Source organism: Anabrus simplex, chromosome 1 (genome assembly GCF_040414725.1).
Source record: "Anabrus simplex isolate iqAnaSimp1 chromosome 1, ASM4041472v1, whole genome shotgun sequence".
In the NCBI taxonomy this organism is placed as follows: Eukaryota; Metazoa; Arthropoda; class Insecta; order Orthoptera; family Tettigoniidae; genus Anabrus; species Anabrus simplex.
This window is the reverse complement of record NC_090265.1, coordinates 702,455,303-702,470,664: the sequence shown is the minus strand read 5'-3', so window position 1 is coordinate 702,470,664 and position 15,362 is coordinate 702,455,303. Positions and strand designations below refer to the sequence as shown.

The 15,362-nt window shown below is 40.6% G+C and overlaps 1 protein-coding gene across 7 annotated transcripts in view; it reads left to right on the top strand.

Annotated features, from left to right (window-relative positions):
* Positions 1-15,362, top strand: part of LOC136857361 (uncharacterized) — a 169,166-nt gene that overhangs the window by 2,408 nt on the left and 151,396 nt on the right. For 5 of the 7 annotated variants that reach the window (XM_067135981.2, XM_067135978.2, XM_067135980.2 and 2 more), the window contains exon 1: positions 11,594-11,772. The exons of the other annotated variants lie outside the window; for them this stretch is intronic. In XM_067135981.2, the coding sequence (XP_066992082.2) occupies positions 11,738-11,772 (35 nt within the window). In that variant the 5' untranslated portion in view covers positions 11,594-11,737. Of the gene's footprint in view, positions 1-11,593; positions 11,773-15,362 lie in introns of those variants that run through there. 7 annotated transcript variants of the gene reach the window in all.

Genomic DNA, 15,362 nt, shown 5'->3' with positions numbered 1-15,362 from the left:
TTTATCCAAGAACTGGTATTATCAAAATCATATACATTCTGGGAAAAAATAATTTATCTGAGGAAGGGGTGACAATTCCGCATGAGATTCGTCATTACTACTTTGTCTCGCACTTTCTTGTAGTTCAGTATCACCACATAAATATCTCCGTCTTCATCATCAAAATATATCTCTCCAGAATCATTTATGAGGAAACATTCAATTTCTTCGTCAACAGGAGATGAATGTATACTTTAAGATGCCATGATGGCTACACATTAGCGGGAAAGATGTTCCATTCCAGCGAAGCTGAAATAACACCAGATTGCTTTCAAAACACACGAAATGGAGTGGTATATCTGCCGTACAGAACTTCTTTGAGCATTTCCATGGAATTTCAAAGCATGACATTATATAGCATTCATTTGTGAGATCAGAGAAGTACACACTGCACCAAAATGTATATATACGGGTTTGACGGACGAGGCATGGCGTTCAATAAGGTATATATACGGGTTTGGCAGTGAATGGGTTAAGTATGCCATTCTGAGCACTGACCTTCTGTTTCGTGTTCAGACATCGTTGCCTGTATGTTAAAGCATGGTCAAGTGTGACACTAGATAAACTGGTGTTGGCCAAGGTTTCAGTCGTTCCCCTTGCCGTGTGATGTTCAGCTGTCGTCACGCTTCCTTGTTTTGTAGATGAAACGCGCACACTTGTGTTTTACTGGGGTTCAGCTTCAGATGGTTGGCATCATAGTACTTGGAGAGTTCATCCATCGCTGAAGTCAGCTTTCCTTCTTCAAAAGATGATCCTTTAGCAACTACCACTGTGTCATCTGCATAGATGAAGAACCTGGTGTTTGCTGGAATTGGCTGATCATTTGTGTAGATGTTGTACAGTGCTGTAGCTAGCACGCTGCCTTGGAGGAGACCCTTCTTCTGGGTTCACCATCTGCTCCTCTTACCCTGTAGCAAGACTTGGAACCTTCTGTTCTGAAGGAAAGTGGCTGATAATGGATGTTAGTTGGTGGTTCTTGCACAGAAAATGAACATATTGTATACAGGAAGATAGGAACATCGATAGGAACACATAACACACACACACACACACACACACACACACACACACACACACACACACAAAAAACTACCCACAATTATACATCAGTGTGGGGAGAGGGAGAAATAGAAAGAAAACAGAAAAGGACATTCTCCACATCTTTGCCGTGCCATCTTTAAATAGATTTGTTCTCTCCTCATTAATCCCAGTTCTTCTACATCCATTTCTTCTCAGCCCCCCATGAGCTCATGTCTCCTTTCCAGCGTCATCAGGAGGATGGTGGACTTGAACACTGCTACAGGAACCATCTTGACAGATCTTCAGTCTTGACATGGGAAGTGTAAGATCAGAAGAAAGCTGGATGAAGAAAAAGGGGAGACAAAAAGATAATGATGAATACCAAGACACATGCTTAGTGTATGTACACATTGGAGGCCACCGCACAGGCTACTTGGACTCTCAGGCAGTGCCAGTGCATTATGAGAGACTTGGTCTCTTTCTCCGAAAACCGGAAAAGTAGTTAGTGGGACATAAAAACAATAACTTGGTCTGTAAAGGAAATTGATGCCTGCTGGGTCATCAGATGATATAGATTTTGACTCCCATAGGGAACTTGATATACAGAAAATTTTTATTTATACGTTTTCCAGGTGACCGAAGGAAAAAACATATAAGTGTGAAAAATGCTTGAATGAAATTCTGTAAATATGAAGCTAAGTTATATTTCAAAATATATATGGCAGTGTGAAACAAACACAGAAGGAATGCACTTACACGTTTTCTACACTTACACTTTTTTCAGCGGTCATAACAAAATCCTATACGTATTACGGCAAGTTATTTAGTTTATATGTCTTTCATTTATATGCTTATATGCTTATATCTTAAGTCCTCGAGAGCAATAGTTTTTTGAATAATTTAATTACAGATAAAAGGCACAGCACAAAAATGATGACATATTAGCCATTCATTCATACTACAGCATACTGCCATGTCAGCCAGTGAAATGCGCGTTACCATGTAATCTGTAGCTTGGAAACCTTTTTATTATTCACAGCACACTATCCTTCATAACAAATTTCCATGGCACACTAACATATGAATTGGCAACAGCACAAGAGACCAAGAACCCGCTGGATGGACATCATAAAGATGGACATTGCAGATTGGGGAAGGACACTGGAGGACGACATTAACAACAGAACATATTTTAATAAAACAGACTGGAAGAGGCTCACCAACAGTACCCAGGAAACTGGAACTGTAAAATGATGATGATGAGAAGAGACTCAATCCTCAGTGTTCAGAATTTGCCTTCGGCAGTCAGATGTTTGTAGGCTTGCGGTCCCCTATGTTCTGGCTTGTTTTTACCCTGTATTATATGCATTACTGTATTATGTTAATTTTTCTTTTAAAATCTACAGTAAGTTCTGTATGGATAAATTTATGATTGAAAGGAGAAAAGTTGAAGTTGAGTTAGTAACAGAATCTAATAGTAACAGAAGTTACAATGAGCCGATTCCAAAGGTAAGTGTTGTGAAAGCAGTAAAAATGCATGACAGAATTCGGTCCATTGGACAGAAAATACTTGTCTTTAATTCCACCATGTGTTGAACTTTCAAGTAAGAAACTATAAGCTCAAGTTTTTGTTAATACTTCAATAATCCTTCTGTTGAAGGCATAAGGAAACAAGTCCCCAGTACAATATATAATTTTAAGTTTTTGAAGATGTTTCTTTTGTTCCTTGTTAACCCCTCAGAGCAGAAGTACTTGCTGGTGTGGGAGGATGTCATTGCTGACCACGAGTTTGGAGCACAATGATATTGTAACCACCGTAACTCAACAATTTTGGCATTTTTGTACCATATAACATACTCTTTCTACTCTACATCATTTATACTTTCTCTGAATATGTAGGTAGACATGCCTTTCCACAGAAATGCACAGGCACCTGTTGCTCTAGTACATAGTCCAACATCTCACAAGTCACTATTGCTTTTAGTTACCGTATTCATTGCCACCACAGCAATATCACTTGTCAATGAACTATCATTAAAATGGTGATCAATCACAAGCAAAAAGAATACTCTTGTTAGAGAACCACACTTCACCGCTTCTCACCATGATCCGTTGCCACTGTGCTGAAATTGATGACTTTCAAGTAGCTCAAAGAAAGGGAAATTATCAATAGAGAAAACCGATATATACATGAGAAGGAAGAGGAAACAATACACTATCCCTATGTTAAAAGTAACTTGACATAGTTCACATTCCCTATGACAGATATTAACAAAATGCGGAGACTGCAAATTGTGTACTAATATGGCACTCCATTTCTGCCAATGCTTGGAGCGTGCTTTACCTAGCACAGCAATCTGCACTTTTGGGTTAAAAATGGATATTAAGTGAAAATCTTTTAATTTTAGCAGTAATATCGCCAAGTCTTGGAAGTTTCATGGCATACCTACCAAACACCCATGCACAGTAGTTTGCTGCAACACACTCGCTAAGAACCATTGCACTAGAACAATATGAAATAATATGCACTCACATTATGTATGAAAGGACCAGCCGTCTCTGTGAACACACACAATTCAAATCGCACATATTTTATGATTCTTCTTCTTTTGCTTTTCCCACACTTGTAGGTTTGAGGGTACGAGCTATGGAGCACATGTCTATTTGGCCCTGTTTTATAGCCAGATGCCCTTCCTTACACCAACCCTGTGTTGAGGGATGTAATCACTATTCCATGTTCCTGTGGTGGTTGATAGTGTGGTATGTTGTCTGAATATGAAGAGGAGATTGTTGGTACAAACACAAACACCCTGTCCCCAAGCCAGAAGAATTAATCAAACCCGATTAAAATCCTCGACTTGGCTAGAAATCGAACCTGGAACCCTCTGAACTAAAGCCCTTAACACTGACCGTTAGGCTAAGGAGTTGAACACACATTTTATGATTGCATTATACAAAACTGCTATTTTAATCATAGTGTTGTAACAGACATGTGATAACAAATGTTCCTGTCCTGGGAGTCAGGAATTAAAAAACAACTGAATATAGCTGGTGGTGGTCACTGCTTTTAAGAGGAAGTAGAAATAGGCAACCATCCTCTCTTAACACTAATTAGAAGGAAAATTAGAAGAGGCCTGATACTTTGATAAATGAAGGCATCAGCAGAAGGAAGGCAAGGGCCACAAAGGGCATGAAAATTAAAGACTCTGTGGGCTTCATGAATCTAATATTGCAATAGTGCAAGTGAACAAGAGATGACCAAGGGAAGTCAGATAAAAAAAGGAGCCTGCCATAAGTAAGTGAAATCAATGCCAGACTGACTATGGGGAACCATGGTCGCCAGTTGAGAATCCCTGGTCCCTCTTTTAGTTGTCTCCTACGACAGGCAGGGGATACCTCAGTTTTCAATGAAGTAACTTGCTTGCCTCAGAAATGTAGTTAAGTCGGTACTTTTAATAGTTATTATTTGAAAATGTACATTTCAACATACTTCTTGCAATTTGTATCTTTTATACATAGCTCTCAACACTCCTGTTAATCCTCTTCACCATCCTGACTATTATTACTGGTCGTAACTTTGGGATTGATTTGTATGTATTAAAGAAATGAAAAATATCTATTTATGCATCAAAATATGTAGTAAAACATTATAAATATATATCAAGTACTCGTCTATCACATTTTCTCTTTTATTGAAAACTTCTAAAATCCCCGTTCCATATTCTCCATTGCAAATCCCTGGGGGCTGAATGTTGTTCATATCCATAGCTTCAACTTTAAATTACCCTACATGTGCCAAACTATTTGTTCAGCTTCAACAGATCTCTGGACCTATGGACTCAAATATGAGCTCAAAAGCTTATTTTCAGAACCAATCAGCAAGGTTGTTGGGACCTAGGCTAAGACTGCCAAATTAACATTGAAGACATTTTAGAATCAAAAAGGGAATGACAGTTACGACTTCTGCTTGATAATGATGTTAATGGTGTTGACTTAGTCACAGCACAGGAGAACACACAACAGATGAAGAGCAACTGAGGAGACGATGGAAGAATTTTAATTATTGCAACCTACCATCATAATTATATTCAGTTCAGATTTGTTTGCACCACCACACAAAACATCCAATGCTTATCAGTTGAAAGTTGTACTTCCAGTTTCAACTGCTGTGGCTGGACAAGGCAAACTGAAAGAAGCTCAAATGACTGTGATTATTAATTCATAGTACTTCTTGTGCCATTGCTGGCTAAACCTAGTATTTATAGTGCAACTGTGTCTTCTGGTATGTGCTAGATCAAATTTGTTACTTTCATTGACCTGTCACAGTCTCATCCTTGGTTTTCACGGTATGAAAGTGACTGAGGTATGAGCAATGCTAGTGAAGCCTTTCTTTATGCAGCCAGTTCCTGTTATGAATGGTGTGAAAGTGTCGCCCATAACGTCAGTTGGTGTGTACATTTCAGTGGGCATAGCAGACTGATATGTAATAGCAAGTCCACGAACCTGCTAGGCAGGCGTAGCAGGGGTAGAGGTGATAGTCCCACGTGGCGCGTCCCAGGTGGCGGATAGGGGGGTCCTAACCGGCTTGCTGGCGGACTTGAGGGAAATAAAATACCTCTCGTGGACCAAACACACTACCCCCTGCGGGTGGGGGACGCACATGTAGAATACACCTGCGGTGTCCCCTGCCTGTCGTAAGAGGCGACTACAAGGGGCGACCAAGGGATGATTGAATTAGAACCATGAAACTACTCTTGATTCGTACCATCATGCGGGGAACACCATGGATTGCATGTACTTGCGAGTAGTATCACTAAATTGGTACGAAATAGGTTTGTGATTAGTTGCAGTAAAAAGCCTGGCTTGGTGGATTCCAGTACCCGTGCGTTGTACCCATGCAAGCAACACCACGGGTCTGGGCGTAGCCTGTGAGTTGTACCGCTATATGTGCGGCACCGTGGGTTAGCGTTGCCTGTGATTGGTACCCACTATGTGAGAAACACCACAGGAATACCGGCGCCTGTGACTAGTACACCTAGGCGAGGAACCTTACCGGTTTGCGTTGGCTATGAGTGGCGCCATTGTGTGAGCAACGCCATAGGTCTGCGTTCCCTGTACGAATTGCAATACTTGTGAGTAGTACCATCTTGTGTAGACCACCGTGAGTCTTCGCTACTTTTGATCAGTACCCCAAAATGACAAATACCATGGTTCTACTTTACTCGCGACATGTACCATTCTGTGGGGCCTTAGACTTGAATTTAGCACCCCTTCAGACATCAAGCATCATTGTGCTTAATAAATGGTCCCTTGGTCAGTAATACTCTGATTTACTACCTTCTTTTTGAGTCTGATCCACTGTTTTTGTTTGTTTGCTTGTTTGTGTTTTTTTGTAGGGTTCATGTCCATCCATTCATTCTTCATGACATTTTTTATTTTATTTTGGTCAGTGGATGAATTTGAATTTTTTGTTATTTCATTTCGTACCATTAGGGGCCGATGACCTCGATGTTAGGCCCCTTTAAACAACAAGCATCATCATCATCATCATCATCGTAATAGCAAGTTTGGCAAGAAAAGCAAGGGGAAACTACCTCACCACTCAGCAGAAGGAAGGGAAGGGCCACAAAGGGCATGTAAGGCCGAGGCCATCTATGACAACTGATGGTGGAGCTGTTGTGGATCAGACCAACCTTTGTGCTGAATACTCAGTATACACCAAAACAAAAATTATCACTACCAACAACGATGACAACACATTGAAAAGATAATTGCATAACACAACCTTGTCATCCTTGTTATGAAACTAAAATTTTAAGAGAAACTGTCAAAAATATCCAAGTCATTTTGATCTTTCTAGAATTACTTAACATTAAGGTTTCAAATCGCTTAATAGGTATCTTTATAAATTTGATAAGTGGTACTGTCCTGGTGGCCATGATCGTTAAAGCACCAAGTCTCTAAGGTCTGACACAGAGGTTAGCCAGTTTGAGTCCTGTTCGTGGAAAAAGTTTTCACCACCAGAATGTTGATCGGTAGGGTAAAAGAAGTAGTGCTACAGTGAAATCTCTGTACAACAATTACCGATGCGATGTCCGGTTTCATAGTTAAATGGTTAGCATGCTGGCCTTTGGTCACAGGGGTCCCGGGTTTGATTCCCGGCAGGGTCGGGAATTTTAATCTTAATTGGTTAATTTTGCTGGCACGGGGGCTGGGTGTATGTGTCGTCTTCATCATCATTTCATCCTCATCACGACACGCAGGTCGCCTACGGAAGTCAAATCAAAAGACCTGCATCTGGCGAGCCGAACTTGTCCTCGGACACTCCCGGCACTAAAAACCATAAGTTACGCAATTTCATTTCACCGATACGATAATAATCCCCTCTATAACGATAAAATATTCCGGTCCCGGCATTAATTCCATTAATTCAATGTGCTTAAAATTCCTTTCAATTTAACGAAACTATCATTAGCAATAAATCTTTCCATTACGACTGCCTTTTCAGATCCTGGCAATAATTTTTCCTCTGGTACTACGATAATCCAAGCATAAAAGTAATTAGGCCTGTCAGTTCAGATTTTTATAACAACAGTACTTTACATAAGTTGAGTGCTGCATAGTGTGAACAATAATTGTGAATGAGAAGTTAAAATTACGTGGTCAGTATGAAGGTACCGGTACTCTGCTGGACACAGGTAACGTATTGTCAATTTGTATTTCTTTTTGTGGTTCTGTTGTTACAAATCTCATATTAGTGGGAATGAAAAGATATGATGTGGTAAGTACTGTAGTTAATGTACTGATAATTCAGTTTTCAGATATTAAGTCTACTGCGTTCACCATTTGACATGGGAACCCGTTATTTTAAATCCCTCTTTATAATGATAGCGTCCTATAACAGTTCTTTTTTTCAGTCCATGCAGTATTGTAACAAGCTTTCACTGCATGCAATTTATAAACACTTTATTGCACGCCAAATGCCTGAATTCAATTCCAAATCTCTCTGCAGTGTTCATGTGAAGTCGATACTTTTGGCACGTTAGGCCTTGTACAGATCCTTTTGGTATTATTTGACAGGAGTAGGTTATGTGCCGACACCGGGTTTCACCATCTTCCCACCTCCTAAACATTTCACACCCAGACGCGTTGGTTACCCATGGGCGTCAAATAGAAAGATCCACACCGGCGAGCCGAACATGGCCTCGGACACTCCCTCCACTGTTTCTATTTCCAAAATAAATAAGAAAATTAACTTATTACCATTTCTTTTTTTCAGTCCATGCAATATTGTAACAAGCTTTCACTGCATACAATTTATAATCACTTTATTGCACGCCAAATGCCTGAATTCAATTCCAAATCTCTCTGCAGTGTTCATGTGAAGTCGATACTGTTGGCACGTTAGGCCTTGTACAGATCCTTTTGGTATTATTTGACAGGAGTAGGTTATGTGCCGACACCGGGTTTCACCATCTTCCCACCTCCTAAACATTTCACACCCAGACGCGTTGGTTACCCATGGGCGTCAAATAGAAAGATCCACACCGGCGAGCCGAACATGGCCCTGGACACTCCCTCCACTGTTTCTATTTCCAAAATAAATAAGAAAATTAACTTATTACCATATTAGTTCTAGTAAGCGCTGTAAACTTAAACAATAGATGGATAGGGTACCTGCGAAACGGTATTGTGCCGTGATCGTTTCCGACAAAAAGAAGTGATTTTCACCACTTTCCTTTCATAAGCGGTCCCTTTCATTTAACAGCTTAAATTACGCACGTTTATCCACAGAAGAAATGTATTCAGATTCTCCCGGACAGAATCAAATAGCTGTTCATTGGGTACCGGTAGCTATTAATCAGTCTGGCCATAACAGCTTTTCACCATCATGATTATATTTTAATAAATATTTATTGCAGCTAATAGCCAAAAGAGAGAATGATACAGACAAGGTAAAAACGATTATAGAATACATTATAAGTGGTAGCAGGTTAGTCGTTACAACAGAAAGACGTCAAGGATTCAAGTCTGTGAGTACAGTGCGTCGCATGATACCTTTCACAATATTCGCCGCAGCGTTCGCATACACATTCTGCGTCTGGTTGGTGAAACTTCTTCAACCTGCACAGCTTATGATGGAAGCCATGTACGGCGAAGCGTGTGACCGTGTGTCTTAGTTCGTAATTTCCCTGTTTCCAATCGTTGCAGGTCATTGCATCAGTGATGTAAAAATCCCACCAGATGTCTCTCTTCTTTGCTTGCAGGTTCTGCATGGTTTGGACGTATGCTGGTGTTGACTGTAGCAGCAGGTGGAGGCGGAGCTCTTCCACGTAACATAATTCACGTGTTAGTTCGTAAACTAGTCTTGATGACGTGTATTTTGAGACACACAGAACCTTCTTCAAGAAAGTCACCTTTAGTTTTTCTAGCTTTTCCTGGTGCTTCAGCTTGAGGTGTGTGCAGATATTCTCTAATCTTAATGTTACGAGAGGTGTAACCTTGAGATGAAAGAGTTCCAATGCTGTTTTGACGGAGAGTTTTCTCAGCTGTCTGATGTCGTTCATGGTCCTCGTAGCCGCGCCGATCCTATCGTTAACATGGAGCGTAAAGATGTTGCCAGTTGTCTGGAGTGTCACGCCCAAGTAATTGAAGTTAGAGATGCTCTCCAGGGATTTTCTGTGTGTGTGAAAACTGGTTTACCTCCTTTACGGAAAGTCATTGACACAGTCTTGTCTTCGTTTAGGGTGAGCTCGTTTTCTTCCGCCCATTCCAGTAGCAGATCAAATGCAGATTGCAGGTTCTTTTCCGAACTCGAGGCCAACACAATATCATAAGCGTACATATATAGGATTACTTCCTTCGAGACTACCTGTGTGATATCTGCCATTGCGATGATGAACAGTAGTGAGCTTGCAATACACCGGTTGTTTGTTCTATTGGGATTGATGTGATTCCATCGCTTATCTCTATGTAATTTGAGGCCAGGATGTTCGCGGTAAGCTGTTTTGTATAGCTGTTTCTTCTTATTTGTTTTCCTAACTTCTCTATGATGATTCTCCTATTGAGCGTGTCGAAAGCTTTGGTGAAGTCTATAAATATGGCACGTAATTTTCCTTTTGGGACTGTCAGGGCTATCTCGATATCATTTAGAAGGCATTGGATGGCCTGTGTTGTAGATCTTCCTTTTCTGAAGCCAAATTGCTCCTCCGGGAGCTTGGGGTCGATTTCTCTGTTGAGGCGTTGACATAAAAGTTTTGTTAGAATTTTGAATAACGCGCATTCTAGGGCGAGCCTCGATAGGAGTTTGGGTCCTTGGTGCTTCCCTTTCCTTTATACAACAGTTTTACTGTGGATCTTCTGCAGCTATGGGGAATATTTCCTAGTCTGAGACATTCATTCAGGAGGGAAGTTATTGCTTCCTTCAACACTGGGAGAGCGATTTTAAGGTGCTCATTACATATATTGTCTGGGCCACAAGCTTTATTATTTTTTGAACAGAGGATAGCAGCCTCTACTTCCTCAATTGTGAATATCTCCATGTTGAAGTCAGAGTCCCCCTCGATCTCAGGGGGTATCCATTGGTCGAGTATCCTTGTACTGCAGTACATTGCTAAGGCGAGTCACCCATGTCTCCATAGGGATGCTTCTGCAGTATCTTGGTTGCCTTGGGTTCAATGCTTTGTATGGGCACTGATCTGCTGCTGCTATCAGCCTCTGCTCCTCTTGCTCCTGATACCATTCCTGTGTTTCTTTTATGAGGGTCGTGTATGTCTTCCTATGATTAGAATATTCCCTTAGATGATCGTCAGTTGGATCTTTGAGAGTTGTGTGTAGGGCATCCAATGTGGTCCTGCAAAGTCTGTAAATGACTTCGCCCTGTAAAAGATGTTCGACCATGTTTGCTGCTTCGTTAAGATCTCCTTTCCGGGCCTTTTCCCAGATTGCCTGGTTGTCGGTTTCACATACGAACTGGTGTAGAGTCTTCCTTGAAAATATCAATGTTTTTGGCTTATCCTGTTTGTTACCATGACTGAGTAGGAAAGTCGTTTCTACTAGTTGGTGTTTCCGATAGGGGGTCGGGATTATGTCTTGTTTTACTGGCTTTATTTTGCCTTGATTCAAAAAGACAAGATCTATGGTGCTGGTGCCGTTATAACAGACGTACGCCTTCCGGTCTTTGTTTTTACCAGAGATATCCCTTCCTCTTCTAAGTAGCCTAAGACCTCTGTCTTCTGTGATGGAAGGTCAGTACGGCAATTTAGGTCTCCTGCTAGGGAAACCTGTACTTTGCTCAGTTCTTTTTCCGTACGGTAATGTATTAGAGCAGTCTTTAGGATTTTTAGGAGATTCTCATTGCTCAATGTATTTTACACTACCTGGTTAGTAGAGCAGTCTAGGAATTTTTGAGAGAATCCACCAAAATGCATCAGTCGGAAAGCTGTGTTCCCGCAAAAATGTTGCCAACATTTCAATCTTGCTATTAAATGTCAAGTGAAGACTCGAGAGTCGAGACGAGAGCAATATGGCGACTGTTACTTCATTTGAAAGGCTTTTGATTTGAGTTCTGCCGTGTGGATTTGATTTCTCGTTTTCAGAGGCTATGTGAGAAAATAGGAAAGTGTTGGTCTGGTGGACAAAAAAATCGATTTATAGCTAGATTAAAGATTTCTCTTACATGATCCTTGGATTAAAGAAGAAATGTGTGCTTGGGTGAGTGTATTTTGCTGATAAGAGGCTAATATAACCCATATTAATACGTATGATTGAAGGAAGAGATTGTTTTCTCAGCGAATGATTTAACGTTATATTTAATAATTGTCCAGCGAGGCCTTTTTTTAATGTTAAGAGTGGTAGACCGTAGGTGTGGTACGGTACATCTCGGATTTTGGCAAGTTAAATTCGTTTGCGACTACCGGTACAGGAAAGGAATGGAAAACGTTCCCATTCACTACATGCAGCTCGTTTTATAGGGATTCCTATAATCTTATTTTAAATCGAAGTAATTGGGCATATAGAATGGATGAAAGCATTTTGTGCAAATGTGCTTGAGCGACGAAAAGAAACATCCCGGTCGTTTCCTCTACTCTTTAGAAAATATTCCGTATTAGAAACACTGCTGACAATCACGTTGCTTTGCCCCTGCAAAACATTCAGCCATTGTAACAGGAACTGGAGCAGGTTTCTGTGATGAAATTGTGACCGTCTCGTTCATATAGTGGGAAACTTAGAAAGGTTGGGAATCCAGGATGTTGCGGATCACACCACGTCACAGCGCGCTAAAAAAAAGCTGCCAACTTAGGAGCTTAGATCCGGGCTAGCGACGAAACCATCTGCATTGGTTAGCTGGCTACGTTACTCCCAAGACCCTTGGACTGGAGGGTGTTAGTCTCTAGGTTAGAGCTGTTAAGCGGGCTATAGGCTTCTAGTATCCCCTGTGACAGTACTACCTATTGGCAGGAACGTGAGAGAAGTTTTGGGTGTTTAATACAGTACCGGTAGCATTGCAGATACTTAAGTCATAGCTGGACTAAGAAAACTAAATATCTAGGTGTCACTCTAGACAGCTGACTCATGTTTGGTGATCATATTAATTGCATGAGTGCATAGGCAAATGTGCGGCTATATAAATTCAATGGTTAAGAGCTAACAATGGGTTCACCATAGAAAACCTGCTCCTGCTGTATAAATTGACTGTTAGATGACCCATATTGGAGTACTAGCTGATGTACCTGTGCTTCACTACGGGATTTTCAGAAAGACTGACTTTGTATGTTTTCCTAACTGAAGTCAACATAGCTCATTACAAAAACGTCGGTAGGAATGTAGCGGATTAAAAGCAATGCTATCATATAAAATACTCGATCAAATGAAAAACCGCACATTTTATCACTTTTGACAGACAGTACTACGGTGCCAATCTAATAGTCCAAAGTTCCAGAGCTGGAATAACCAGGCCGCAGACTGCCGTGAACACTCCTCTGCCATTTTTCCATTAAATATGCACACTGCTCATTCCAACCAGTGCCTCAGAGTAGGGATTGAATAGCTCGAATGCTATGATGAACCAGTGTGTTACGTACCAGTAGTATCATAAAATTTATGAACCAGAGGAATGGCATGCTAAAGAAGAAAGTTATCTTAACTCCCCAGCTACTTCCCATCAATATTCAGGCAGGCTGTTACACTCTGTACGACTGGGTGAGTTGGCCATGTGGTTAGGGGTGCGGTGCGCAGCTGTGAGCTTGCATCAGGGAGATAGTGGATTCAAACCCCACTGTCGGCAGCACTGAAGATGGTATTCCGTTTTTTGCCATTTTCACACCAGTCAAATGCTGGGACTGTACCTTAATTAAGGCCAAAGCCTCTTCCTTCACACTCCTAGCCCTTTCCTATCCCATCGTCGCCATAAGACATATGTGTCTGTGCAACGTAAAGCAAATTAAAAGAATACTTGGTATGCAGCAGTAATCCTATATAGCGGAGATGAGTGACAACAGAAGACACAAAGCACATCACAACAAACAATGGTCATTGTAATATTGTTGATTCAATGTTATGAGCTTTCTATATTGTAGGCCTTCACATTTATTTTTCTTTCAACTGTGTGATTTGTAAAAACATTTATAGCGTAGACTGTAGTTCCTTATTCTCCGACTTTACATACCGATTTTCATTAAATTCTGTTTACCCGTTTTCTCGTGACTTGGTGCTGATATGGACTTAGTTACAAAAATCCGAATTCATTAATATCTTTGTGATCACAGCTGGTACGGTAACAATGTATAAGACATGAATGATAGGAAATTTAATACTATGTAACCTTGGGTATGTAGTATTTACGATTACACCTCTAATAAATTTTTGAGAATTCAATTTTAGGCCTTCCCCTAAACTACCATTTCCCTCAGCGTGAATAAAATTATTCATGGCCTAGATTATAGTGACTTATTTCCTGACTTTGCATACCAATTTTCATTAAGATGGGACCACTAATAACATAAATATTTGAGAATTAAATTTTTAGGCCTTCTCCTAAACTACCATTTTTCTCAGCGTGAATACAGTTATTTATAGCCTAGATTGTAGCAACTTATTCCCCGACTTTGCATACCGATTTTCGTTAAAATACAACCACTAATAACAGAAATATTTGAGAATTAAATTTTAGGCCTTCCCCTAAACAACCATTTCACTCAGCGTGAATACATATATATATATATGGCCTAGATTGTAGTGGGTTATTCCCCAACTTTGCATACCGATTTTCATTAAATTCTTTTCAGCCGTTTTCTCATGATGCGTGTACATACATACAGACAGACAGAAATTACGGAAAATTAAAAAGTGCAGAAATATCATCCTTTTTAAATTCTGAGCAATGTACAGTGCTATTTGGGGTATTGCAGCTAAGTCGCACCTGTTAAAAGTACAGCGCGTCCAGGTGCTCGGTGGTGCAATCAGAACAGAAACCTGCATGAAAGTTATCATCTTGATATCATTCATAACATGATTAGTAGAACAGCTACTACTACTACACTCGATAAGAGTAAAAATCCACTGATACACATGATACTGGGTTTGCCTGGTACTGCTGAGAATTGTGGCTTCACTGCAATTACATCCAGTATGACACATTGCTTTCAAACTCTGCAGTTTCATTGTTTTCATGACATGGCAGCAGTGGGCCACACATGATGCAAGATCTATTGCAGACAGTAGAAACTACCCTCCAGACAATAGGAATATAAAAAATGGTTGCATTTTGGAGATTGCCATAGTGTCCATTTTAATTTTTCTGTACATGTAAGAATTCTTCTGGGGCTGTGTGGAGGAGGGATGGGGGTGGAGGGTAAGCACATTCACCAAGTAGAGTAGATTTCAGCTTAACAGCAGTTAGTATTGGCTAGCCTTGCTTCTCTAAATTTGGGAGGAGGCGGTGCTGGTCCCCACTGTCAGCTGTCGTGAGAATGGTTTTCAAAGGGTTTCCATTCCACTGCACTATGAGGGCAGATCAAATATAAATGGGAATTATTTTTTAAAATGTATTGCATCAACCAAAAAAATACTCTTATAGAGATCACTTTTCTACTTAGTGTCCTGCCTTCGATACACATATTCTCCATCGGATTGCTAAGTTTTTTATGCCGTCCTGATAGAAAGAAGAGGGACGTGTGGAGCCAATTGTGCATGAACTCTTCTACACATGCATCATCATCAAACTGCTGTCCTCCTGGGTCTTGTTTGAGTGGTCCAAAGAAATGGTAGTTGCAGGGCAATAAATCTGGACTGTACGGAGGGTA